This window comes from Chlamydotis macqueenii, chromosome 1 (assembly GCF_036417535.1).
Source record: "Chlamydotis macqueenii isolate bChlMac1 chromosome 1, bChlMac1.mat, whole genome shotgun sequence".
Classification (NCBI taxonomy): Eukaryota; Metazoa; Chordata; class Aves; order Otidiformes; family Otididae; genus Chlamydotis; species Chlamydotis macqueenii.
In genome coordinates this window covers 83,229,631-83,253,679 of record NC_141556.1, presented here as the reverse complement: position 1 = coordinate 83,253,679, position 24,049 = coordinate 83,229,631, and the positions used below count along the sequence as shown (strand labels likewise).

Here is a 24,049-nt window from a genome sequence, read left to right as displayed (position 1 = left end):
GGCATTTTGTCTTCCCAAGTAACCATTACATGTGATGGACCCCTGCTTTCCTTGAGATGGCTGAACACCTGCATGCTGATGGGAAGCAGTGAATGAATTCCTTGTTTTTATTTTCTTGCATGCACAGCTTTTGCTTTACCTATTAAACTGTGTTTATCTCAACCCACGAATTTTCTCACTTTTACTCATCCCACCGGGGGCATAGTGAGTGAGTGGCTGTGTGGGGCTTAGCTGCCAGCTGGGGTTGAACCATGACAGCCTCCCACCTTGACTGCTATGCTGGGACCCACCCTCAGGTCCCCACCAACCTTTCTCATTTGTCTTACGCTAGGGCAAGGACATCCTCTCATCTACCTGTCACCAAGCATATTAGATGATCTATGTGGTTGGTTGTGCCCAGATGCTGACCTGAGCTACAGGAGAAGCAGGTTCCCACATGTGAAAGGTGCTTCCCATTCCCAGATGAATGGGTACCACAACCTGGGAGACTCAATTTCAATAAACTAGAAGCAGCTCTTTGGAAATGAAGGGTATCGGCAGCTCTCATCACAGATTGTCACCATTCTCTATCCCACAATATCTAAGAAAATTCAGACCCTTTAAAATGACAGAAACACTCTCTGTTCAGAAAACACAACCTTTTAGGGACTGGTTCTGCTTTGACTGGGAGCTCTGCCAAGGATTTCAGCTGGAGGAGGAATGAGGCCCTTCATTTCAGTTAGTTAGAGCAAAACAACACAAACAGCATCACAAATGCCCATCTGGGACATTTACAGGCAGGGAAGTCTGTTTTCTTATTTACCTCCTCCTCAGAACATAGTTAAATACTTGGGCTTTCTCTTTATGCCTGTCTTTGTTATACTAAATTTGAAAGCTCACAGTCTTTAAAGCCACTGGTAAAAAGCTGCCTCCCCTTTTGGACTTGTGAACCCACACTGAATGCTTATGCCAGTCTTCCACCTGACTGGAAAGAAAAGTGCCAAGAAGAAAAGACAGGTGCTTCTCAGGAAGACCATATATCCCCCATCCTGTAGAGAAAAGCATCGAGGAAGCTACTCTAGCAATATCACTGCCTGAGCTGCCTGTGCAGGTGACTTAGCACTTCTGAAATTGGAAATGGATTTCCAAAATGTCTACTACATAGAGAAAGGGTGAGGGGCAAAAAATAGAAGACCCAAAACAATATATTTGGCAAGCACATTGCACAAACTGCTAGTACATGCTGCGGTCCCAGACCCAGTGGGCTGTGCTTACCTCATTTGTTTCACGTAGGTGAACCTAGCCAGGATGTTTTCTTTAGTCGTGGGCAGTGTGACAAGAATGGGACATCCAAATAAGGTCACTCAGGATGTGTTTAACAACACTGGGTAAAGTCTGTGGCAGAAGCTCATGCACACACATACACACAGAGCATCCACTGTACATACCATTGACTTAGTGCGTCATTATTCCTAGAATAACTTCTGGAGAGGCACTCCACCCTTGTATTTCCAACGCTGAAGATGTGATTGTCCCAGAGCCAGTTATTACAGTGATTTTAAGGAAGGGGAGGCAGGGGGAAGGGCCTCTGATTTCTCTGACCTCTTTTAAGAGATGTCATGCAGAGAAAATTGTTAAAAGCAGAGGTAGTTTCAAATCTGCCAACCCAAACTCCCTAGTGATCTTTGAAACAGCAAAGAGCAAGAGGCTTTCTGAGGCCACCCCAGATACTCAGCACAAAGTTCTGCAAAAGGACAAGCCACACACCTGTTTAAATATAAATCAATATGCTTTATTAAGCAACAGTGCTACAGGTGCTCCTACATGATGAAAGGTAGTCCAGCACTGTGAGGGAATGTGCATTTTGACTCGTAGGAAAATCCTGGAAGGCAACCCCATTATATTGATTACAAAACTCCACCACTGTGGCATCTGACACTAGCTGCAATGGGAAGTGGAAGAGGTGGCTATGTGGCCATCTTGACCACAGAAACGCCCGTGTTCAATCCTGAGTTATAGGTCAGACCTGCCCTTTCCTACCAGTATGTTTCAGGCTCCACATGTGCTCACACTGCTGTTTTCAAGCATTCACTTTTCCGATAACGTGCTTAAAAGTGTAGGCTTCTCATGGAGGGGACTAAACTATTTTCACATTTGAACAAAACTTAGTGCTACCTGAATTATCCATTTGGACTAAGGTAGCAGTTAAAGAACTACCGCAGTTCTGAGTTTGCTGGAATGTTTTTGGTCTTCAAATTCAGTTCCATTATTTTATTTCTTCTAAAACAAGTAAAATCTGTAAGACTCTAGCTAATTCTTTAATGAGAACTGAGAAAAGCTGTCTTGATTCGTCAAACATCTCACGACAATATAGAGATCTAAAACAGCAATACTGACATATGTGGTAAAAGTTGCAGAAATATTGTTATTACTGATGCAACAGCATAATGATACATGGGAAGAAAGGTTGCCATCACTTCTATTAGGCTAACAGACAGATGAAGAAGTAAACAAGCTTTCATACACCTGGTTACTTCATCAACAGCTGAATGGGTAAGAGAACGTAAGTGGCCTACCAACAGAAGGAATAAATGGATCCATCTGAAATAAAAAAGAAATGAACTGTTAAAGAAAACACATGCAGTTGACATGTGTAGGTTTAAAACAACAACAACAAAAAAGTCTATGAAAAGAAAATTTGCAAATATTTGCAAAATACAAAATTTGCATTATCATTCTCACAAACAGAGACTTAAATAAATTTGCTTTTGCCCAGCAGCTTAAATAGAATTCAGCAAAGTCTGGAGTTTTGCTGATCCTATGGGAAACTTTTGAAAATGCCAAACAATTTAAGCATGTGAAAGTAGTCTTTGCTTCTTTGACATACAAAAAAAAAAAAAAGAAACAGCTGCTCACAACTGGCGTGTGCTTAAATGGGGTTGAATGCTGAATGGGGTTGAAAATTTTTCAAACATCTCAGAACGGTTTCTCTGCAGCTAAGACATTGTAGAGAGATCAGATCAGTGCACAATGGCAAGCACAGAAAAACTTCATGCTGAATATGAAATATTAAACCAGAAAATCTGCCTCACGAAAGAATCACAACAAATTCCAAGAGGACACACTATCCTGTAAGTGGCTCTCGCATAAACTTTTGCAACTGCTTCTGAGTATACATTTCCATGGTTGTCTAATGAAAGGGAGCAAAAGAAAAACAAAACAAACAAACAACAACAAAAACCCCCTAAACATTTGTTTTAATACCAGAGTGAAAAATGTTGGTGGATAATTTCAACAATCACTTTAAAAAAGGGAAGAAAAAAATAACCCTCCTTTCCTTCCAAGCTTACTTTTGAATTAAAGTAAAGCATTTTGTATGCTATAAGCAGTAAAACATCTGTAGACTAGGGTGCCTCTCAGTGAAGACAGTTTTGTCATTCTACTCAGTTTAAGATATGACCCTTATACACTTTGGCTAAAAAATGCTGTCATTTACACAGGTGTATATACACTGATGCAAGCCTTTAGATTTACACAGGTGTGACAGAAGAATTTGGCAGAGTTTTGCTAATTTTAACCAATTAAAAAAAAAAATTGGACCAAGTTGGTTGGTCCAATTGTAGTTGGTTGCATTTGTATCAATCCATAATACATTTGATGCTGATGGCACTGCTCCACAGCTTGTTAATGAAACAAAGAATTTTGCATACTGTGTCCAACTATACTGTAACTGAAGCTAAGACTGCTCCAAGTAAAATCCTCAGCTTTCTTTAAGAAAAAGAAAAATTATTGTTTAGTACTCTTTTCAGTTTTGAATTAATTTTTGAAAGAAATCATAACACAGTCTAGTTTTATAACTTGTTACTCCTGTCATCATTGCTTTACCTGTATACACAGTTTCCCATTAGTACAGTGTTTTCATACAATAAATGGAACCATATTTTTTTTTAAATCAGAAAATTTGTTTGTAAAGATGCAGGACATTGAGAGGACAACTGAAAAGCACGTATTGTGTCTTCTAACATTTTTAAACATTGCCGTCCGTTTATTACTTTTCAGCTTGGTCATGTCCCTTTGTAGTTCTTCCAAGCTTGCTTGCTGTACCTGAAGTAATAAAAATGTGCCAAATGTGAGTGATTTCAGGTTTGATGCAGATCCTGGATCTACTGGTCATGCTAACCCATATTACTCTGTAAATGTCTAACAGATACATGTGCAATGTAGGAACAAACATGCAGGTTATAAGTATTTTACAGGTAATTTTCAGCTGTTTGTCCAACTTTAAATTATTTAAGTGACTCAAAATGAAACAGGAGAAATAAAAGGAGCAGCTTATCTGAAGTGGGTTGTGCTCATAGCAAGTTTCCTTGGCTTAAATGGAGCAACACAAATAACAGCCCAACAGGCTCACTGCTAAATTTACACCATAATGAAGTGGGAGTCAGACCCACGACAGCCTAATATTGGCTTCTGATACATTTGTAAAAAAAAAAATTTAGTAGTATTTGATGTTTCCACTAAATCAGAATGCAGTTTGGAATCTGAGAGGGGAAGTGGGAATCTAAATAAACTTATCTGAAAAAAAAAAAAAAAAGATCATTCAGGTCTGAAGGGTCATTCCCTTCAGTAAAAGTAAAGTGCAGTGGATTGCTCTTCCTGGATCTAACAGTAGGGGCGTGGGAAGCTTTCAGATGTCACAGGGTTGTAGATAACATTTGAACATATGATTAGCTTTCATGAGCTGTCTTTAGAAACCTTACATTTTTCCCCCCCGCACCTTAGCCAGAGATCCTTCCCTTGAGGTTTCGGGACACTTAAAATGTTTCTTTGACAAAAATCAAGGATGTGGAGAAGTTTTTCCTGTGTGATGTCACTTTGCTGCCCTTTATAAGCCTCTGCAGAAAAGAAGGGAACTTATCTGAGGATTCACACTCCAGACACAGGCGACCAAGGGAACAAAAGAAGCACAGAGGCGTATCAAGTTGCAGATACTGACCAACGGCTAGGAACAGCGAGCCATGTCGCAAAGCAGTCCCTACAGCTGCCTGGGGTACATGCTGCTGGTACTCTCTAGCCTGAAGGCTACCCTCGCTTTTCCCAACTCCTCTCCACTGCTGAATCCCAGCTGGGGGAATGGAGATTGCCTGATGCACCTCTACACAGATACAGAGAGCAACAGCTTCCATCTCCAAATCAACGCTGATGGCTACGTTGATGGTGTTCCTCACCAAACCATTTACAGTAAGTAGCTTAGTATGAACCCTCAGTCTTCATGGAAGCAGGGGAGGGAGAATAAGATTTTTGCTTTCCCACTACCTATAGAAAAATCCCCTCCTCTCGTTAGGCAGGTAGACAGAGGAGTATAGCTATGAGACGGAAAATATACATAATTATAATCCTCCTTTTGTTTAATAAATAAACAAAATCACTTCAGAGAAATCTAGTGGATGGGGAATGTCATTGCTCGCCTAAGAGAAGTAAAGTCCTCTGGTTCCTCTAACACTCTGCAAAAACTACCTCAATTATCCTTCACTTCACAATTTTACCTGCATCTTCTTGTGGAAGTTCCTATTAGATGTCAGTGATGCCACCCCCCAAATAGCTACTTCCCATTGCAGTGACAGTCTTACCAAAGGAACTGCACTGAGGGAACTCAGCACAGCAGTGGTGGAAAATTAATACCATCCGTAAAATCTTTATTTTGGGGTAGAGAGCTGATAACTACTAAAACTGGCTCTAATGGGCATAGAATATGGATATGCAAAGGTCCAATAAAAAGGAGGAATCTACAGAAAGGCCAGACTGTCATAATGTAAGTGCTTAGCTTTTGGGGTTCATGAGAAGTAACTATTCCCTACTGTAACTAAAAGGTTTTCAAATTGTCTCATCACAGTTTATTTTCATGGAAAACTAAGGTATTCTTCTTCCTTTGCTGAATGCCTGGCCTAAGCACTACAGTTAGTAGAAAAATTGGCGGTTTTTTAGACTTAGAGTTCTTTCATACCATTTCAAAAGTACTTATATTTTAGCAGCACTCAAATCACAAGTAGCTAGACATCATAAAGTCATGTTTATTATTATTATTATTATTGCTGCACGGCATCTTCTTCATACACTCAATTAAAAATGTAAGCATATGTAACAATGTTTTTATGTAAGTATATAAGGAGTAAAGGATGTTTTTTAAAGTTATAATTTAATCAAAGAAAAAAAAAAGATTAAGTTCTGTTATTTTTTTCCAGAGATTACTAATGATTACACTTGCAGGAACACTTGCACTGCCTTGTGGTTATTCTTCCTGCATATTTAAAGGTTTTCTAAAACTCATTTTAGGTATATTGGTCAAGAACCAGTGTGATGTTTTAGAGAACAACAGACAGCAAAATACCATCTTTTCCCCGTAACAGCTGTGAAGCAAATACACCAGTATTTGGAATGGTGGAGCTGGGAGGGTGGAAATCAGACAATGAAAGGGGTCATGAAAGGGAGGGTTAATGAATCTTTGCCACGTCACCACAGTGCCGCTGAGATGCCATATCAATGAGAAGTGCAAAGTTCTGCACCAGGGCTGCAATAACCCCCTGCAGCTGCACAGTTTTGGATGTATACAGCCCTCCTGGGTAGGACCTGAGGGTTACAGCAGGCACTGAGTCAAACGTAAGTCAACAACACACTCACTTTGAGAGGAAGGCAAACCACCTACTGTGGTCAGCAGGTCACAGAAAGTTGTTACTCCCACTTGGCACTGGTGAAACTGCTGTTTGAGCACTGTAACAACCCCAGTTCAAGATGCACACAGAGAAACTGCAGCTGGTCAGGCAGTGGGTTTTAAGGATGGTTAGAGGCCTTGAGCATGATCTATTGGGAAAGGCTGAGGGAGTGGGGCTTGTTTAGTAGAGCAAAAAGGAGGTTCAGGATAATCTAATGCCACAGGGCTATCACAAAGATGAGGGAAACAAAATCCCCTTGGTAGTGGCCAATGGCAGAACTAAGGGCAATGTCTCCAGGCTGTGCTTTGGGACTTCAGAGGGGATGTTAGGGAAAAAAGTTCTTTGGGAGGTCAGTGCAGCACTGGAACAGGGCATCTGGAGAGGTTGTGGCATCTCCACCCTGGGAGCTTTCCAAAACTCAGACAGACAAAGCCACAGCTAACCTGATCTAGGGTGGGCAATAGTTCCAGGTCATACGGGAAGTTGGTTTAGAGGATACTTCCAGCTAGAGCATCTGTGGATCTGTAAGGCAATGGTGCAGTGTCGAACTGGGTCCTTGGTTTGCCATCTTTGTTTTTCTAAACAGGTGCCTTAATGATCAAGTCTGAAGGTGCTGGCTCAGTAATAATCACAGGTGTGAAGAGTGGACGCTACCTATGTATGGACATGAGAGGAAACATTTTTGGTTCGGTGAGTGACCTTTACTAAGATTCAAGACTGGAAGACACATGCAGTCTGCTACTGTGGTGCCTACTTCCTCAGCTTAGGGCAAATCTGTATAGCTACAATAGGAGGATGCAGATTTAAGTGAGCTGAGGACTTAGGTTAACCTTTCCTGTCTTCTTTGATTGTATTGAGTTATAGAGCTGACAAAAACAATCTGAGTTCCTGCTTGAGTAAATGAGGGCAGAATGAGATCCAGTGATGGACCAATCTCTGTTCCTCCTGGGAGTAGCTCAAACAATGCAGCTCTGAAAGAAAACAATGTTATCATTATAAAACCTTTGCTGAAAACATGGGCATGCATCTCAGATCAACATTTGACTAAAACTTGAGTTGTCTGAGTTACAGAGCTGGCAGATCAGAAAAAAACCTGCTGCAAGATCTCATCCCTCTTTCTGTCTTTAATTGGCACTTGTAATTCACCAAATCCCTATGCTCACAGGTGTCATATTTTTTTCCCTAAGCATTACTTCAGTCAAGAGGACTGTGTGTTCAACCACAAGACACTGGAAAATGGATATGATGTATACCAGTCTCCCAAACACAACTTCCTTGTTAGCTTAGGCAGAGTTAAACAAGTTTTCTTCCCTGGTATGAATCCACCACCATACTCCCAGTTTTTGTCCAGGAGAAATGAAATCCCTTTGTTTCGATTCAACACACCTGAGCCACACAGAAATACTAGAAGTGCAGATATCGATCCAATGGATCCTCACCAGATCCTGGTCTCACAGAGAAAGATCTCCGTGTTTGGATCTCAGCTGCCGCAGCAAGCAGACATTTCACACATGCCCAGAGAACCCATGAGACTCAACCAGAATGATGTGGTCAACCCAGATGATCCACACGCTATGATGGATGCCAGGAGGTACGCAAGTCCTCGCTTTTATATTACAAGATAACTGTGGCCCCGTTACTTGCAAATTGAAGACATGGGCGAATATAACTGGCAAAAGGAACTGTCTAGCATACTTGATCTGAATGTCAAAATGGCTATTAGAAACCTGAAAGGCATTGGGAAAAAAAGCCTTCATTTCAAATTTTGTACTTACAGATGACAGTTTACTGAAAAAAACCAAGTTGGACGTTTTCCAGTTGGGGCTCTGTTTTACTAGAAAGGAGGTACATTTTTTAAAAGAATGATACAAATCAAACTCTTTTTTGGGGCTGAATTGCCTTAAGTATGCATCAGTGAAAAAAAGAATTCTCTTGAATCAAATGAGAAACTGATGTTATGCTACTGATGTAACTGGGAAGAGATTTGGAGTATCTGAGATTCCAACAGAGGAAGGAAATCCTCCTAATAGCACCATCCTGGGCTGTGCAAGCACAGCAGACAAACCAACCGATGGTGTTACATTATTATTTAAAAATTACCATATATGTTTTTAGCTGTTAAGTTGGAGCTTCAGTTTCTTTTCACACCCATAGAAGTAAAAAGGTGACCTCTGCTGTCATAGGAGCAGCACACATGGAAAACTGGAGTAACTGACAGGAGAACAGGACAAGATCAAATGATCTTGTGTAGAAAGAGACATTTCTGATGCTTATTGAATCCAAGCTGATGTTTGGGGGAAAAAAAAAAAGAGGAGAGTCTCACTGTTATTATCAGATGAATCTGATTCTATTACATGATTCTCTCAAGTCCTTCTCTATCACATTTCTGTATTCACTAAATTCTAGTGTCACAATAAGGAAATATAATGTAGATACATTCATTAGTTTTGCATATTTCTAACCCAGAGTAAGGTACCAGGTCTACTAATAATCAATAGTGTATTGAACAGGATGGTTTGTTTTGCACACTGCTGAAATATACAAAGGGAAAAAATTTTCCCCGAATTATGCCTTATAGGTGTCAAACTATCCAAAGCTCATGGAGACTCTCATCTAGTAAGTGAAAATGAGGTTTGTATTTAGAAAAGGAGAATCTAAGTTCAGCATCCATGTTTGTATTTAGTTCTGAGCAGGTATCAGATGCTTTATACTTGTAAGAGTGAAATTACTTTAATGTTAATCAGAGCTCTAATGTTGACAAAACCTCTTCCCTAGATTGGCATGTTATGGGTAAGTTTACTTTTCAGAATCTAGTCTCCATATATATACCTGAAGTTTACAAATCTTTAGTTAAGACGCGGTATCTACAGAGCAGAGCTTTTCATTGTAATTTAGATGTCGAATTATTAGCTGGGAGAATTCAGTACAGCTTAAGTGGTTTTAATGGAGCTATATTCATTTCCACAAGGATTCTGAAAATTATGTCCATACACAGCTATTCTTCTCCCTTATTTATTTTCATTTTGGTTCCTGTAATCTTAAATATGTGTAGTTTTGAAAAAGTTATTTTGATGTACTCCACAGAAAACAATAGCAAGGTATTGATGAGTTGCAGAAAAATCCAGTGTGGTAGACGTTTTGAGAAGGGCTTTTTATTTTGGTATGTGTGCATTTTCTGCATCTCAAGATGCATATTCTTCTGTTTTGTTTATTTGGTGTATTTAACAGCCTGACAATAGCCTGAAAATGGTACACTTGCCCCAAATGTGCTCATAGCAATAATGCAGAAGACATAAGGCTAGATTCCAGTCCTGTTCTTTCTGTTTCATGAAGTCATTCACTGAAGCCACTGGAGTTACAGCAATGTAACAAAATCAAAATAAGGCCCCCTGTGTTCCTTATTTTCATTGAAATTATTCTAGTCTATCCTACTGACAGCATTCAATTTTTTTTCCCTCTATATATATGTGTATATACATATACACACACATGATATCTCTCTATCTACAACATCCAGACTGTTATGTTAGACAAGTCATAGGGCCTGATTCTGCTGTGGGAATAGTTTTCCTATGTGGAGTGATTCCTAATTCATATATGTTCTTAGGAACACAGGACAGGCCAAATGATTAGGATTAGACCAAGAGCTCTGCCTCATAGTTTGTTGGTTGTCATAAAAAAAACCTCATCACGTTTTTCATTCATTTCAAAAGGAAAGGAGTGATTCTAATGGATTTAGAAGAGTTCCAGGGCAGGTGGATAGTTGTGTATTTTCTTTCTTATTCAAAATACAGCAAGACTTCTTACCTTGCTGTCTGTACAGTGGAGAGGTGTGATTTTATTTATGTGTTCTTGTTTAATAGTTTTACCTGATTCCTATACCATTCTTCTTGGCTTTTGCTCCTTGAGAACTCTGCACAGCAATTACACAAGCAAAGTTTTTATTTTGCATAAATTGTTGTAAGCTCCACAGAGGTCTCTAGGACTCCAAGTCAACGGATCTACAACAATCTGAATAATGAGAAGTTCTGTCTCAATCCATACCAAATTTTGACGGGAAAATGTTGGTGGCATACCATCTGTATATTCATACTTTAGAACAAAGTAAGAAGGGGTGCTTACTCCACCAATAGGCAAAGAATTTAGTACCTAAGCTAAGAGTAAAAGCACAACAGATTTTGCTTTAAAAATCATATTTGTAACTATAGAGAACTGTATTGAAATGTCAGAAGAATTAATTCTTCAAAGGAGATGCTGGCCATCACCAGCTAGTAAGAAAGCATTACTTATTTATATTGCAGTATTTATTTATTTATTTGAGTGGGTCTTAAGTCTCACAGAATATTTATAAATATTTATAACGATGTATTATAGACACTGTTTCCTTTTATAAAATTACCAATAAAATTTTCCTTCTCTCCAAATGGTGGATTTTGTATCGTCTGTTCAAGTCCCTCATTCCCAAAGGACTTGAGTAAATAAATGGTTCTAGCTGTGCCTGAAAATTTATGTGTTCCACTATCGCCTGTGATTTTCAGCCTCATATTACAGCTGAGTGTTCATGCACCAGAACTGTGAAAGTTCTGCAAAAGATGGTGAAAAAAACAAAGCCGTAGTAGGACTAAACTGATCATGAAGAGAATGTCTGTCGTAGTTCAGCCCCGATCGGGACCAGACTATGCAGTCTCTCTCTCACTCCCCCCACCCTCCAAGAGAATAGGGAGAGAAAATATAAGAAAAACGGCTTGAGGTTTGAGATAAGGACGGGGAGAAAATCCTTAAAGTTACCGTCACGGGCAAAACAGACTTGATTTGGGGAAAACTATTCATTTATTACTAAAACCAACAGGATAATGAGACAGAGAACAAGATAATCTCCCTCCACCCCTCCCTCTTCCCGAGCTTAACATTATCTCTACCTCCTTCCCCGCCCCAAGGGGCACAAGGGGGGAAGAGGTAATGGGGGTTACGGTCAGTTCATCACGCGTTGTTTTATGCCGCTGCTTTATCGTCAGGGGAAGAACTCCTCACATTCCTCCCCTGCCCCAGCATGGGGTCCCTCCCAAGGCCCACAGTCCTTTGTGAAACTGCTCTGGCGTGGGTCATCTCTTCCACGGGGTGCAGTCCCTCCAGAACGGCTGTCCCAGTGGGCCCTCCACAGGCCACAGCCGCCTTCAGGCATCCGCCTGCCCTGATGTGGGGTCCTCCATGGGCTGCAGGTGGATCTCTGCTCCTCCGTGGACCTCCATGGGCTGCAGGGGGACAACCTGCTCCACCATGGTCATCACCATGGGCTGCAGGGGAATCTTGGCCAGGAGCCTTATTACTCCTCCCCCTCCTTGTGAACTGACCTTGGCATCTGCAGCCGTTCCTCTCACAAGAAAAATTCTTCACAACAGGCAGGCAGACGCCTCTCAGGATCTTTTCACATCTCATTCACATCTCATCTCCTCTCCACTTCTTGCAGCCAGGCTGGGCTGAGTTGGGCCCAGTCGGCCACCTGGCAAGAGGCCAGAGGGTGAGGCCTGCAAGGCCCACGAGGCCCGCGCCTCCCCCTCTGTGCTTCTGCCCCCACTCAGCTTCTTCACATCTTCTCTTCTCTCTTTTTTTTTTCCTGTTTTCCCCTTCTTAAATACATTATCGCAGAGGCCTTATCACGGAACATTCTGCTACCAATTGGCTCAGCCTTGGCCAGCAGCGGGTCGCCCTAGGCCCGGCAGAGTCCACTGAACAAAGGGGAGCGACTTCTAGCAGTTTCCTACAGAAGCTGCCACCTTAGGCCCCCCCTCGCTAAACAAAACCACAGCAATGTCATCTCTACTGGGAAACTTCTTCTGCAACCTAAAAGCAATGGAAAAACACTGCTCTAGCAGTTCAGTCCTGCTAGGAAATATTTGTGATCCTAGCTCCAAGATACTAGGATAAAAGACACTTGGTAAGTTATCATTACTGCTCACACAAAATATTCTAATTCTATTCCTAGGGTCATCCTTGGGGTCACAGATTGAATAAATTGCAGATATCACCCTCATAGTTCTTTCCTGCAATGGTCCCCAGAAAGTTACAAAATGGCAAGTGCCCATGGGTCTGACAGATTATCTCCTCGCAGTGCTTCCCCTCACCACAGATACTCTACGGAGCTCTGTCACAGTCGGTGGCTTCATTTGCATCTGCTATGGTGCCAGTACCAAAAGAAGCATTGTATTACCACCAGGTACCCACAGTACTGTTGCCCTTTGTGCGCAAGAGGACAGTGGACTTCAGTGGGAGAGTGGTCAGGTAGGTGGGGAACTGTCTTCTCCAAGATCCCTTTCCCCTCCCATTGCTAAAGTTCAGGTCCATGGACTTCAAAGGGGGAAGAAGCACAGCAGGAACGTGCAACAGGACTGAAGCATATGAAAAACTTAATACATGCCAAAGTATTTTTAAAAAATCAGCTTGTATCATTTAGTCTCCCACACACCTGAAATCTCACTACTGCCTTAAGACTGTTCAAACTCATTGACAGGGAAAGAAGAAAGAACGGTGTAGAGCAACTGTGGTCCCAGAAACCATCTCTGTCACAACTCTCTCTTTCCAAAAGGAGGACAAACACAAAGGTATGTTTAGTTACTATCTCTCCTTGTCCAGGAAGCTTGCTTGGTGTGTTGTGAACTGAAAATGAAACTGGATCTTGAAGCAAGGAGTAAATGCTGAAAAAGAGGAACAATCCAAAGACTGACATTTCATGGATCACGAGGTGTTATTAGAAATTATTCCTGAGGTTGTTTTCTCCATGAAGTAACCCAAATAAAACACTGATCATCTGCAAGGTACCTCAGCACAGCACTGAAAGTAAGAGTATGGATGATAAAGATAAAGGAGAATCAATGAAATATGGACTGCCTGTTTCAGGTGCCCTTCTAAAAGCAGACATCTCTTAAAAAAAGCACTTGATCCCCACCTCTAGGCCAAATAAATCCTGGAAAATTGAAAAGTTAAGTGACCGTTTTTCTAGAAGTGTCTGTCAATAGTTACATTAAAGAATAGTACTTGAGCAATAGTGTGAATGGCAGCTCTCAAAGGACATCTCAGAAGATTTAACCGGGCCTTGTTTACTTATTTACTAAATATAGAAAGCTTTATCATCTAACTCTTTAAGCCCACATTGCCACAAAGGACCAGCAGAAAGCTGGTAAACTTGCATGTAAACTATTCCATATATGTACACATCTGAAAGATTTTTTTTGTAAAGACATTTTTCAATTTTCATTTTTCAGGTAAAATGAAATTAAAAGGTCAGCAGAATCAGGTGCATTGGCCTTTTTATGGGTAACATGTGGCTGCAAAATGAGGGGAGAAAATCAACTGCAAAGAGTACATTTCTCATGGCTGAGAACAAACTGCCAGGTAGACATCACCCATCTGTGTTTTGTCCTGATATAACTACTAGAATTGCAGTGGCATTACTGCTATGGCTCTATGTGGATGGTAGTGTATTTGCCTTTATATATCTCAAAGCTAGAAAAAAACAAGGCTAAGAGCTAGAGCAGTAACAATGCCACAGAGCAGCCCTCCCTGCCTCTCATCTTTGGGGTGCAGGAGTGGCAGCTCTCTCAGTAGCATGGGTCTGCCCAGCATAGGGCGTGCCTGTACACAGGCACTCACCAGCAAGTTTCAGTTCTCCAAGACCACTTTTCACATCAGCCATCTCCTTTTGGTTCCTTCCTTCCTTTTGCAGCTCCATTCATGCTTTCTTTCTAAAACCAGACACAGAGAAGGTCAACTTGTCCCACTTCAGGCTTAGGCTCTCGCTGGTCCATGATGCTCACGCTCAAGTTATTTCCAGATCTCAGCAGAATTCAGCCTTGATGTGACAGACGATTACAACACGGCACAATTATAATCTAATTCATTTTCCTTACTGTTCATTTTGCTTACTCATGAGCCCACAAAGAACCCACTTAAGTTCAGTTATGGCTTTATTTCCTCCTGTACCACTGTGAATTTAATGGTGTATCTATTTACTTATTTAGGGATAAAAGGAAATTTAACCCAATGTGGCTTAAATCTAAATAATGTTTCTTCTGGCTTTCCCGTGTGTCACACAGATATGTAAAGAGAACATCTCATGCCAGGTCACAGGCTAGCCACATACACAGATCATCACGTTGTCCTAAGTATAAGGCAGCTTTAAATCAAACATAACTCCCAGTTTTCAAAGAACAAGCTCAAAGCCTAACCCTTTGCAGTATCTCAAACCAAAGTTCTGGGATCCTGTAAAACCAGGGACCTGCAGTCCCTGCCTAAGGGCAATGAGGGTCGGGGGGCAGGAGAGAGCCCCATTGCTTACCCTTCCTGCCATTCACTGTGGGGTGTCCTGCAGGAAGACCCAAAACTCTTCCTACCATCCTTGCTGCTGACATAGAGGCACACTGGTGTGCAGAGATGATCCTGGCAGCCCATGCTGGGCAATACTGAAGTGCTCTAGACAGGAGCTTGCAAGTGTATAATATAACAATGTACTTTTTCAAGTCTTAATATCTAAGAGAGAGAAAAAAAAATTCCCTTCTCATAGAATCATAGAATGGTTAGGGTTGGAAGAGATCTTTAACTGTCATCTAGTCCAAGCCCCCAGCAAGCAGCAGGGACACCTTCCACTAGATCAGGTTGCTCAGAGCCTCATCCACCCCGGCCTTGAATGTTTCCAGGGACGGGGCATCCACCACCTCTCTGGGCAATCTGTACCAGTCTTCTGTGGTCTTAATTTAAAAATTTTTTTTCCTAATATGTAATCTAAATCAACCTCCCTCTATTTTGAAACCATTACCCCAAGTCCTGTCACAACAGGCCCTGCTGAAGAGTCTTTCCCTGTCTTTCCTGTATGTTTCTCTTATGGTTATTTACAATGCTTATATTGCTTCTCAAGTCACCAGCTCCTTCAGGGCATGTCCTGTGCTGGTGATTTGCATACATTTTTATTCCACATGTATGAATCAGTTAAAAAGGTTTTGTTACAAGCTTGAAATAATTGATGGTATTTTCATAGGTTTTACAGTAATCAGGGTACTTTCAGGACACATTTGCAGGACATGACCCCATGTACCACTGCTGTGTACCTTATGCTACCTGTAACTGCAGATAAAGGCTTTCACCTGTGTAGGGGTCCAAAGAACCAGCCCTGGTGGTATCAGCCACAGGGCTTACACAGGATGGGGCTACCTGAGACTCAAGTTCCTGCTTGCTTCTTCACAGGGCTGATGTGATGCTAAAAGACAAGGAGGAAAAGGAGAGAAAAAGAAAGGGGAGTGGCTGAGAAATGGCAGGTGGCCAACTGATTACATGGTATTACACAGAGCTCAGCAGCTTGCTGCAGCATGAGGATTTCAAGATGTATTTGCCTTTGAAGCACAAAAAAATTGGCAGAGAAGGAGGAAGGAAGGGAGGAATGAAGGAAGGAAGAGGGTGATGGGGAAAGCAGATGTGAGAGAAGTGGCAGGGAAGGATGAGGAAGGGAACATGTAGCATCAGGACTGGAAGGCTGTAGAGGCCTGAGCAGGGTGCAATACTTAGGGACTCTGGCATAAGGAGCTGGTGGACCATATCTATCCCAATCCAAGATCATCACAGCCGAGAACAATAAAGGAGGTACGAGTTATATGAGATCCATATGGTTCTTTGTGTTTTGACTCCCTTTAGAACAAATGACCAATGTCTAGAAGAAAACCACAGGATATAGTTGCTGATGCATGGTGTAGTGCAAAATTCTTCTAAGCTATTGAATACAGAGAAGGAATTAAGTCGATATGCCAGAAGGAAAAGCAATTTAGAAGGTGAAAAAAAAGAGTGAAATTTAGTATTTTGAGCTGTTTCACACAGAGTTTGGGATGAATCTGGACCCACTTAAAGCAACATCCAAAAGCACAAAACAATCCATGTTGTAAACTCAACACTGAGTTACAAAACCAACATCTACAGTACAGGCTCAGCTTCCCATAGATGGATATACCAGAATAAAGCAGGTAGAATCTCACTTTTGGTTTTGCATCAAAGAATCCTCTTTGAAGGAAAAAATAACTGGCCTGCTTCTTTTGCTTGTGTGGGGTTTTGGGATTATGGTCACTTTGATGCCTTGATGTAACCTTCTACCTTCCCTCCAGAGATCCTCACATTGCCTTTGGCCAGTGCTCTCTCCTTCCAGAGCTGCTGAAGATGGAAGCATGAGGGGCAGAGGCGCCTGAGCTGGCCACTTTGAGAGCACCCAGCTATTCTTTCTATTGCTGAATTTTATCTCACTGTGAATTGTGTAATTTTACAAGCTGCTCTTCAGTAGTAATCCTGTAATCCTTTCCTCTTCCTTGTCTTTCAACACGAATACAGTAATAAGCTCACAAGACCTTTGACCATTTTTCCCTTCATTCTTTTTCTTTTGTTTTGTTTTGGTTTTTTTTTGTAACAGCACTAGAGACTAGTGGTGGCCAAAGCCCAAACTAAAAGGTTCTTGTGACACATTGATCAGCCCCTGAGTTTTGCTGTGAGAAGGGCTAGGCTGTTGGTGGACTTGCCAGCACAAGCTTAAAGGTTGTTAGTGCTTCAGGCATAACAAGGAAGCACCAAGTGCCTTCTAGCAGAAGTCACACCTGCTGAGCATAACATAGGCTCATGCGGCTGCTTGTTCTGCTCTCCTGCTTGACATGCAGGCTCTTGTTCGGCTCTTTTCATCACTTACCATCCAATCTTCCCCTGTCCTTGCCTTCAGCCCTTAGCTTGATTTAACAGGGATTCACCTTCTATTTCTTATCTGATTCTGTTTTTTGAAAAAAATCACAGACATTCAGAAAAAGTCCATAGCTAGGAGAGAAAGGGCTTCATATGGAAGATTTATGCTGAAATTGAAAGATAAAAAACATTTATGCACCCGTTTCACCCAAACACCCATGTTTTTCGCAAGGATTAATGAAGTTTTGTTTTTATGAGTCATGTATGTTTGCAAAAGAGCCATGAAAAAAAAAAAAAGAGTAGGGTGCTAATCACAGACAGGTCTCAAACACTACCAGGAGGTGAAGATTATGAGGCATATTTGGCTACTTGAAGAAATAAGAGAACCCTTAAGTATTTTTTTTTACCTAGAGTTGTCATTCTAATAGAAGAAGACAGGACATCAAGGGTCACACCTGGTCCAGAATCCTGTTCCTGATAGTGACCAGGCAACTGAAAGAATGGTCCCAATAACGGTAACATAGCATGTTTTTGTCCAAGCCTTGTTACACTGTTTTAGATCCTAAAGCATGATAATTCAAATATCTTCCAGCACTCTTGCACTTCCTTTTTAATCTTCATACCTTTAATTTCGTAAATCTTCATTAACCTACCACATATCTCATTATTTGTGTGCTGTTAAATGCTTGATCTGGATAATATCTTACAGAAATCTGAGTATTTTGCTGAGTAACTTGAGGGCTATGCAGTTTTGCTAAAGCAAGGGGAAGCTGCACACTGCAGACAGCAGATTGAATAAGACCACAAACTTGTTCCAGAAGTCTGGGCAGATCCTCATTCCCAAAAATTATTCTCCGTATTTGAACAACTTCTGGTGCATAGGCCAGGAGTTTATTTGCTGACGCAAAGGCAGAATCCTAAAAACAGCCCAAATGGTTTTAGAAGGGAGAAGAACTGATTTTAAGACTCAAGAAGTAGTAAGACTGACAAGTTAACTAAATTTAACCTCAATTTCTGTGATTTTGTTTGATGGTTTACTGAGCTTGAAATCCTTCTGTAAAGTAGGTTTCTCTATCTCTTGCCTACGCTGAGCTCTTCAGTGAGATGCAGGAGTTGTAGCATTCATCTGCCAGAGTCACCCTGAAAGCTAACAGACAAGAATGAAGTTAAGTAACACACTTAGGAAGGCACAATTTAGAAACAGCAACATTCCTAAGTGAAATATTGCCTACTTGTTCCCCCCAGAACTAACCATGCATTAAACACTAACTCCTGGATCTACTGCTAAGAGGAAGTCTTCTACAAAACGCTGTTGGTGTTTATCTGAATAACTTAAGGGTCCTGATTTATTTAACCCGGGTCATTGTTTCCCATTTTCAACGTAGAGGTGCATTTCCCAGCTCCTACTTTAAACTGGGAAGAATTACACATAGCGTTGCAGGGGAGATCTCATCAGTGCTTGTACAATGGCATTAATGACTCCTTACCTTGACCAGAGATACCTTTTGGGATCAAGCTTGTCTTTCTAAACGCAACACCACCAACTACCCACAGTAAGTCAGACATTAATATTACCCCAGGTTATTATCCTCCTTTGTTGTTTTTGACAATTTTTTTCCCATGTAGTGGACATTCTTGTCAGTGGTATCACAGGGCCTGAGCTTTCAGTCTGTAGTAGCTGGTTTCATGTCAGGTCTTTAATTTCTCTCCTCAAATTCATCACTTCTTCCTCTTCATGATATTCTAACCCACACAGGATCATGCTTCCTCACTAACATTTACACATTCCTATATTTTTATTCAAAGTCATTAAAAAAAATTGCCCCATAAGGAACTTAAATATTAACTTTACTCCAGCTCAGTGCTTGACCTTGGATATTACTACTTACTCATATGCCCATAAATTGCTTGCATACCTACTTCACAGGTTTTTTTCCTGGTAACATTTATCTTTTCCAGTTGAGCTGATGGTTTCCACTGTGGCATTGTGTCAAGCATTCAATTAAAATTCACCTAGATCATATTCCATCATTTTCCTTTGCCTAGAAATCAGTTATTTCATCAAAGAACTACCAGTTTAGTCTAGTGGAACTACTTCTGGTAAAAAACTCATTTAATTATATTGCAGGTTTCATTTACCTTTCTTGTCCGTAATTACATTCTCCTTCAGAATTTCTTGTAAAGCCCTGCATGTTATTAAGGCCAAACTAACAGTTCTGTAAGATTACTTTGTCCTCTGTTCTCAAATAAAAAAATATTTTATTTCCTATTCTCTAGTCATACGGTCCCACGCCCAATTTGACAGATCTATTTAAAATACTTGCTTACGGATGTGTAATTTTAGATGTGCCTTCAGAATTCTGGGATAAAGATTAGTCATTTCCCCTGACAGGAGCATATTAAATTCTTGGCTTTAAATGTAGTGTTTTTCCCTATCCTCATTCCCATTATCCATCCTCTTTTACCCTTGTGTTCAATACTGCTATAAATGAAGTAATTCATTTTAGGGACTATAATTTATAACTATTAATCTTTATTCCATCCACACACTGCAACATTTCTGATACTCCTTTCCTTGTTCTCTATTTTTATATAGAAGTATCTCAAGATGGTTTTGCTACTTGTTTGAATTTATTTTGCAAATTCTCATCATTTCATATCTGAGATACAATGCTCTATATGATACAACTTTTTTTCTACCCTTTTTAGGCTCTCTTCCCAGAATCAGTAATTCCATCTGAGATGATTATAGATCTAGAGACCCTCCCTGTAATTTTTGCCTGTTTGGGATGTAACTTCTAGATAATTTTTACATCTCTGATTTAAACAAGCAAAGCTTTCCCTCCTTTCTTCCACATTAAATCCATTTAAGGCTCTTAAGTATAGCAGACCTTATTAAACTAGTTTTGTGATTCTTGCCCTTCTGAAACGAAGCGTTCTTTTTTAACTCAACTTTTAACTTAAGTACATTCACTTTTCAATAGCTAGCTCTTCCAAAATACATTCACAGCTTACCACAATCAAGTCTAGTGCATCACTCCTCTTCAGTTTAGCTATGTCTTGATAACCAATGACATGTCAGAGGGAAAATGTATCACATGCCACCAGGCCCCAGAAGGGCTTCTGCCTGGAACAAGTGCATTGCTTTGGTGACCAGTAATTGCCTACTCATTATTTGTGCTTTTATCCTGGTATCCTTCTGTGCCCATATTCTCAAGGTTTCTGCTATTGCTCTCTGATTGCGCACTCAGGAACCCCACTACCAGCTCCTGGTACTGAGGCAGGACATTCATAGACTCACACATGCAGGGCTCCCTGCATGCCAGGAAATCCCAGAGATGTTTGCAGGTGAGCTATCTCAGCAGAGATGTGCCTAAACAGCTTTGGATTTACCACACGCAAACAGATCATCCACACAGGGGGTTGGCCATATCCGTGGATGTCTGGGAAACAGCTCACACACTGCGCAGTTCATTTGTGCTCATGCAGTTGCCATTTGCCTGAGATTACTGTATCTCCAAAAACCTCAGGCTCCTGGCCAAAGCCCTCACAAGAGGGACACATCTGGGGAAAATCTGACAGATTTTAGGTCCAGGCATGTGGGCTGTGGATCTGAGGCAGCCTCATGAAAATACTAAAAGCTTGGATAGAAAAAGTATCTGATCTAAATTCTGTGCTTAAAAAAAAAAAAAAAAAGAAAAAGAAAAAAACAACAACCAAAAAACCAAAAAGCAAACAAAAAACCCTACAAAACACCCCTCCTATTGCAAAGACAGTGCTATGTCTGGAAAACATAAACCCAACAAAGAACTGTGCGAACAGAGCAAAGATCTTGAAAAGTGGCTGATACTTCAGAGGAAGGAAACTGAGATACTACCAGTGCATTTGGCCAAAGTGCATGCCAGGTGACTGCCAGACATTTAGCAGACCTGCTAGGAGATGATGCTGGTGGAGCCAAAACTGAGGAACAAGTATGACACCATGCAGGGAACTTTGAACTCCTCTTTGCCTTTGCTGTCACCTTTTCCAAATCGAGTCCAGCCTGGCAAAGCATTGCTTAAACAGAAACAACCGTTTTATCAAAGGACATCGCAACTCCCCTACCTTTTGAAGCATCACTTTTTTGGGAGCAGAAAACCACTGGACTCTTTAGCAAAAGAAAATCTTAGTTTAGAAAGGAGGGGATTGAGTTTCCTTTTGATCTTGGTGATCTCCACAGTCACCTTTTCTTCTCCTATTGTTGAGCTGAAAAAGCCTACCAAGACAGCTTTTATTTTAACCTTCACCAGTTTAAAAGATAATTTTAAAGCACGCGTTGGTTCTCTCAGATCCAAGCTGAGATGTCTCTAACACTTACTTCAGCACTATTTTCCTACAAAGGTATTCAACAGGAATGTACCTTTTTCTTATCACTTGACATTCTTATAACCCTGGTAATGTGTTTAACAGCTTGATCTGCTTTCACAGCCTCTCTTACATCTTGGCAGCTACTGCTGAAAATCCACCCTGTTGTTAAGGCCTTGTCTCCTGCTGCTAATTAGAGACTGGCATTTCACAAGGACAAAGTATTCATTGCCCACCACTGAGTAATCCCTCAAATATTTATGTTCAGCTACTATTTCTAACAGAACCATCTGTAACTGCAGCTCTCCTTTCCCGTGATCCCAATAAACTGTATGGAATTACTGTACAAATGTACAAGAGTCACTTTATTAAAAGAGCAAGAAGAAAGATTTAATCTCAGTGTTGACTCTAAGACTTAAAAAGACCAGTACTATACATGGATCTAAAGAAAAAAAAAGGCTTACAATTAACTTCAGAAGCTTCAAAAATTACTTATCTACTTTCCAATGCATAGAGAAGCTTCCATCTGATGTAATAAATCTAAAGAAAAAGGGCAGGCTATAAGATCACCTACGCCAGTATCCTGTCTCCAACAATGCTAAATACAGATACATAGGGAAAGAATACAACAAGGCAACTGCAGAACATGCTTGCCTGCTTATACTCCCTCAGCCACCGACACATGGGTTTGCACTAATTTGGTGTGTTTTACAACATCTTAATAAGAAGATTCTGGCTCTCAAGTTTTCATTGAGAAATGTTACTTCATCAACATAGGAGCTGTTTAGAAAGCTGGAATGGTTTCACCCTTCGATATTTTTCACAGTTAAGATGCTATTGTACTGTCTGCTTGCCCTACGTAAGAGTTAACACAAGATGAAAAAACTTGTTAACAATAACTTAGAGAATACAATCATAAAGACAGGTTTCTTAGGATGGGTCTAAATTTTAACAACCTACAAATATATTAAAGAAGGTAAAGCATATTATAGAGGAAGAGTCAAAAATCTCAATGGGAAGAACACTACTCAAGAAGTGGCAAAGCATTTAACAAATAAGTAGATGTTCCTGTAAGATATTTACCTCATCAGCAAGAACAAAATGTTAATTAACTTGCTTGAGGGTAGGCAAGAAAGAAAAAGAAGCCATTTAAATTAAGGAAAGCACAGATATCACTAATGTGTTTTGAAGTATTTGACAAAAGTTACTGACTTAGGGAGGAAAATGTATTAGGGCTCCACTCATTTTCTAGCTGATAAAGGATGCACATTTTAAACTTGGTTACGCTGGCTCTAAAGAGTATTAATGGAATGACTGGCCAAATTCGGGACATGGCAATTACAGAAAAGTTCAAGCTATTTAAAGCACCAACAGGATAGTCTCCTGCTATGTAACTAGCCTTCCTGAAATAAATAGGCACTACCAGGGACAGGCAAATTAAGAGTGAACTCCCCTCCCACCCTCTGCCATTAACTCTGTTAGCAGCCATAATAAAAACTTTTCTACCTTCTTTGGCTGTGATCATCAATTTAGTATTCAGGAGCCCTCTAGGAAGACGCATTTCACAAGAAGCTTGAGGAGGCTGTGCAAAACCCCATATTCCCATTTTTCCTTCCTATGTACACAACTTATTTCCTTTGGTATAGTAAGAATGAATTATTTTATTTGTGAAAAAGACCTACGCACACTTCTAAACAAGTCTTGAGCAGTTCCTCAAGCTACCACTGTCATCTCTGTACTTTTGGTTTGAAATAGACCCTTTTTAATTTCACAAATACAAGCTTACTGTTTGCATAATGTCAATAATAGTTGGCTACCAAGGATTTTTCCAGATGGCTGGCTTTCTCAAAAAAAAAAAAAAATTTACTAATTTTCAAAACACTTTATTGTGACTATTTGAATTCAGAAATGTTTACTTCTGAATAACACTGAAACACTTTAAGAATAGCTTTGTTTTGAACAAAGCCTAGTTATACAAAATTAAACTTGAAATAGAGCCATTTTGATCAAAGCTTGTTTTTATGTTAACGAGAAATCTTAAGTTTCCCAGGATTCTATTTCATTAAGATTTCATGTTTGCTGGAAAACCCCTAGTCACAAAACTTTGCCCAGATAAACCTGTACATTTATGAATTGCCTCATATGGGGAAAAGGGAGCCATAACGAACTGGCATTCCTCTGTGTCTGTAAAGAAATGAAAGGAAGCCAGCAGATCAAAAAGTAACAAGTTTAGCCTATCGATGCAGAAGTTCAGTACAGAACTCCAGTTCAAATTTGCCAACACACTTTAAGGGAGAAAAAAAAAAAAAACTGAAGTT

General features: G+C 40.5%; 2 protein-coding genes across 5 annotated transcripts in view; one reads left to right on the top strand and one right to left on the bottom strand.

The window, feature by feature from the left end:
- TIGAR (TP53 induced glycolysis regulatory phosphatase) overlaps positions 1 to 24,049 on the bottom strand; it is a 168,354-nt gene that overhangs the window by 131,071 nt on the left and 13,234 nt on the right. The window contains exons 7-8 of one of the 4 annotated variants that reach the window (XR_015260081.1): positions 14,337 to 14,428; positions 13,624 to 13,650 (exon numbers count right to left, since the gene is read on the bottom strand). Coding sequence is in view for 3 of the 4 variants with exons in the window: in XM_086758501.1 (XP_086614627.1) it covers positions 14,372 to 14,428 (57 nt within the window). In the remaining variant the exon portion in view is untranslated. Of the gene's footprint in view, positions 1 to 4,065; positions 4,084 to 7,194; positions 7,212 to 13,623; positions 13,651 to 14,336; positions 14,536 to 24,049 lie in introns of those variants that run through there. The other 3 variants (XM_086758501.1, XM_086758507.1, XM_086758516.1) reach the window with 3 other exon arrangements.
- On the top strand, positions 4,998 to 8,314 carry FGF23 (fibroblast growth factor 23). The gene is made up of 3 exons (XM_010125642.2): positions 4,998 to 5,220; positions 7,276 to 7,379; positions 7,877 to 8,314. Exons 1-3 carry the CDS (start codon positions 4,998 to 5,000, stop codon positions 8,312 to 8,314), a joined length of 765 nt encoding a protein of 254 aa, XP_010123944.2.

Bases quoted from the DNA above. Each gene is read 5' to 3' on its own strand.
- FGF23 (XM_010125642.2), top strand. From the start codon at position 4,998: ATGTCGCAAAGCAGTCCCTACAGCTGCCTGGGGTACATGCTGCTGGTA. The intron at 5,221-7,275 runs GTAAGTAGCTTA...TTTTCTAAACAG, and splicing joins TCCTCACCAAACCATTTACA to GTGCCTTAATGATCAAGTCT. The intron at 7,380-7,876 runs GTGAGTGACCTT...TTTTTCCCTAAG, and splicing joins GAGGAAACATTTTTGGTTCG to CATTACTTCAGTCAAGAGGA.